Below are 3,842 nucleotides of genomic sequence, written 5' to 3' on the forward strand. Positions count from 1 at the left end.
GCAGCCTGGAAGATGGAGACAAGCTAGGCCCGCTTGCCTACAGCTGCAGGAGAAGGGAGGCAGGGCTTCGAGGGAGGGCTCCCACCTTCCAAGGCAATTCTTACTCAGAACTCCAGTCTAGCCCCCCCCCACCTCCCCAATTAACAAATGTAAATTGCTCCTCTAAGAAAAGCACTCTGCAAACTCTGTTTCCACGCATGGCTGCTGTGTGCAAGAAGTAGCATGTCACGTCCAGAGAGTTCGGTATGGAGAAACGGCCCAGCCAGGCCGCCCATCCCCAGGGGTCAGGAGGCCGGTTAGTGGCAGGCAAGGCAGAGGATTTTAAGAGGAACTGTTTGGAACGAAACTAAAGGCATCTGCTGTGTTCAGACCCGAAGGTGGGCAGAGATGTGGCAATTCATCTCCCGGCTTCCAGAAAAGCTGGCGAGACTAAAAATTGAATTCTGAAATGGCCCCCTTGATTTATTTTGCTATTTGATGCTTACAGGGAGGGAAGCACTCGAGGCAGCCTACAGGAACAGCATAAAGGCAATTAACAAACATAAAAGCACAAATAAGATTAAACAGCGCTATAAAATGTTTGAATTGACCTGCTGAATCACTGAAACAAAACTGAATATCGTTCCATTAGAAACGAATAAATTTAAATATTTATTGAAAACTTAACGGCATTAAAACGAAACAGGTAAACCGGAGGAGAGGGTCCTTGAGGCCCACTTGAAAAACACCCTTCAAAGATGAAGCTTCTCTCCCTCTCTCTCTGGGACTTCCTAAGTACCGGGAGCCTCCCTTAGGCACAGTCGCTCTGTGAGTGAGAGGGCCATTTTCCAGATTTGACAAATGAAAAGAAACACTCCATAGAAAAGTACTGTGGGCATGATACTTCCACCATGCCCGTTTCTGGTTGGCCTAGGTTTTATTCCCCTTGAAGACACTTCGCTTCTCATCCAAGAAGCGGAGGAAGAACCGAAGATGCTTCCTGGGTGAGAAGGAAAAGGTTTTCAAGGGGAATAAAGCCCAAGAAAGTCCGGTGGCCTTTGGGGGGGGGGGGAAGCGCCTTTGGGACAAGGTGCTGAGATTCTCCACAGACAGGGGCAGACCTCAGCCGTTGCACTCCTCTGTTCATTTACTTAGAGAATCTCCTGGCCATCCATCTTACCTCAGGATAACTCTCTGTCCTTCCTTCTCCTCCTCCCCTCCGCAGGTTCCACCATGAAGCACCTGATTGTCCTCCTGGGGCTGGCGGCCCTGGCCGTCCCCTGCCGGAGCCAAGGCGGGAGCCCAGCAAACGCCCCCCAGGTCAGCCAGGGGTCTCCCAGAGGGCCGAGTGTGGCTCTGGGCTCAGGCTGGGAGTGGCGAGGAAGCAGAGGCTGCGGACAGGCCTTGGGGGATTCCCCCTTGCCATTCCACCCAGGGGGTGGGCTACCTTGCAGCCCGTGCAGGGGGTCCTCGCTCCACAGGGTGGTGGGCTGCAGCAGAAAGACCCCCCAGGGCTGTGGTGATGGGCCCCCTCTTTGGTGTTTCGAAGGAGCCGGACCCCGCAAGGGAAGCCGGGGAGGAGGAGGAGGACCCCTTTTACAAGAGCCCCGTCAACAAACTGGCCGCTGCCGTTTCCAACTTTGGCTACGCCCTCTTCCGCCAGCAGTCCAGCCAGACCCCCTCGGCCAATGTTCTGCTCTCCCCCTTCAGTGTCGCCACGGCCCTCTCGGGCCTCTCGCTGGGTGAGCTCCCCTCCGATCCCCCCCACCGGGCAAGGATCGTCCCGGGAAGGGACCTTGACAGGCTCCCTCTCTCTCCCGTGGCCGACAGGGGCGGGCGAGCGGACGGAGGATGTGATCTCGCGGGCGCTTTTCTACGACATGCTCGAGAAGGCCCAGCTGCACAGCACCTACAAGGAGCTCCTGAGCAGCATCGGCAGCCCCACCAAGGGCCTGAAGAGCGCCTCCCGCCTGGTGATGGAGAGAAGTAGGCCTCCTTCGCCTTGGGGGGGGAGAGGAGCCAGGGGGGGCTGTCAGCCCCGGGCGAGGGACAGGCCCCCCCAAGGGCTCAACGGGGTGTTCTCCCCCCCCCCAGAGCTGAGGATGAGAATCGCATTTGTGAACGAGCTGGAGAAATCCTACGGCTTCCGGCCCCGGGTGCTCAGTGGAAACGCCCGGGCGGACCTGCAGGAGATCAACCAGTGGGTGCAGCAGCGGACGGGGGGGAAAGTCGTCCGATTCCTGGGGGAGATCCCGGCCGGGCTCAGCATCCTGCTTCTGGGGGCTGCCTCTTTCAAAGGTAGGTCTGCCCGCCCACCTGCCCGGGGAAGCTGGGCTCCTCCTCCGAAGGGAGGGCGTCCTCCACTCGGCCTTTCCTTCCCCTCCGGCCACAGGGCAGTGGGCCACCAAGTTTGACCCCAAGCTGACCAAGCCTCAGGACTTCCATCTGGACGAAGACCGGACCACCCAGGTGCCCATGATGTCGGCCCCCAGAGCCATCTTGAAGTACGGCTTTGACTCCGAGCTCAGCTGCAAGGTCAGTGGCCAGGAGGGGGGTGGGCCAAGACTGGGGAAACACGGCTGCCCTGCGGCTCCACTGCCCTCTTTCTCCCCCCCCCCCAGCAGCCCTGGGAGAACATGTTGCTCCTCTTGGCTGCCTTTCCAGAAGCCGTCCCCTACCTTACCGCCCCGTTTGGGGCAGCCACACGCCCCGATGGCACCTGAGCTGGACCACTCGTGCAGTGCAGCCCCTCCCTCACCAGGGGTCCTGCCCGTGCATAGGCCAGCCCACCTGCTGCTGGGGGAGGCGTGCGGGTGGGGGCAGCAGCTCCCTTCCCCCAACCAAGAGCGGCTCCCCCGCACCCCCCCGGGAATGCCGAGCCGGCCCCTCGGCCCACTCCGCCTACCCCGGCTGTTGCTGCAGATCGCCCAGCTGCCCCTGGCTGGAGGGGTCAGCCTCATGTTCTTCCTGCCGGAGAGCGTCACCCAGAACCTGACCCTCATCGAGGACAGCCTGACCGCCGAGTTTGTCCACGACATCGACAAGCAGCTGAAGACCGTCCAGGCCGCGCTGAGGCTGCCGCGGCTGAGGCTGGTGGCCGAGACGAGGCTGGGGGAGGCGCTGCAGGCAATGCGTAGGTGCCGGGACGGGGTCCTCAGGCCAAGCGGGCCGGTGCTCCTGTTGCCGAGGCTTGCTCTGGGGGGCTGGCCAGGGGCTGGCCCTTCCACAGGGCCAGGGGGGGTCCCAAACGGCTGCTCGCCCGAACAGGAGCCACTGCAATGGGTGAGAGCCATTTGTCCCGGGGAGGGGGCTGAGCAGAGGCTCCCTCGAGGTGGTGAGCGGTTGGTGAGCGGCTAGAAGGTCACTTGGCCTGGGGGGGGAGGCGGCAGCTGGGTGATAACGGCCCTTCCTCCCTCCCTCGCAGGGCTCCAGGCGCTCTTCTCTACACCGAACCTCGGCAAGATTTCCGCCAAGCCCATCAGGCTCTCCCACGCGCATCACAAGGTGGCCTTCGACCTCGGGGAAGACGGGGCCAGCCCCGTGTTTGGCTCCGAGACGGAAGTTGCTCGGCTGAACTTCCCCATCGACTACACGCTGGACAGGCCCTTCCTGTTTGTGCTTTACGACAACGACAGCGGCACCCTCCTCTTCGTCGGAAAGATCCTCAACCCTCAGCAGGCCTAAAGCGCCCCCCGAGACCCCCAAGCCCCAGGAGCAAAAGGGGGGGCTCCTTGACTGTGTCCCGCAGCTGGTTTTGCTTACATGGTCCAATAAAAGAGCTTCTGCCTTAAAGAGCCTCCAGAGTGGCTTTTTCAGCTTCAAAGGCCGGTGGATGGTGGAGAAACGGCGGGGGGGGGGGGGGG

The 3,842-nt window shown here is 61.1% G+C and overlaps 1 protein-coding gene across 1 annotated transcript; it reads left to right on the forward strand.

Annotated features, from left to right (window-relative positions):
- Nucleotides 1-1,212: 1,212 nt before the first annotated feature.
- Nucleotides 1,213-3,759, forward strand: LOC107300768 (pigment epithelium-derived factor-like). Its single transcript, XM_015830059.1, has 7 exons — nucleotides 1,213-1,299; nucleotides 1,529-1,721; nucleotides 1,810-1,965; nucleotides 2,074-2,277; nucleotides 2,372-2,514; nucleotides 2,902-3,112; nucleotides 3,404-3,759. Exons 1-7 carry the CDS (start codon nucleotides 1,213-1,215, stop codon nucleotides 3,661-3,663), a joined length of 1,254 nt encoding a protein of 417 aa, XP_015685545.1. The 3' UTR covers nucleotides 3,664-3,759.
- The last annotated feature ends 83 nt before the right edge of the window (nucleotides 3,760-3,842 follow it).

The sequence above is a fragment of the Protobothrops mucrosquamatus genome, unplaced genomic scaffold (assembly GCF_001527695.2).
Source record: "Protobothrops mucrosquamatus isolate PMUCROS unplaced genomic scaffold, P.Mucros_1.0 scaffold8379, whole genome shotgun sequence".
Taxonomy (NCBI): Eukaryota; Metazoa; Chordata; class Lepidosauria; order Squamata; family Viperidae; genus Protobothrops; species Protobothrops mucrosquamatus.

Coding starts and splice junctions, on each gene's coding strand:
- LOC107300768 (XM_015830059.1), top strand. CDS start 1,213: ATGAAGCACCTGATTGTCCTCCTGGGGCTGGCGGCCCTGGCCGTCCCC. Junction 1,966..2,073: donor CCGCCTGGTGATGGAGAGAA/GTAGGCCTCCTT, acceptor CCCCCCCCCCAG/AGCTGAGGATGAGAATCGCA. Junction 2,278..2,371: donor GGGGGCTGCCTCTTTCAAAG/GTAGGTCTGCCC, acceptor CTCCGGCCACAG/GGCAGTGGGCCACCAAGTTT.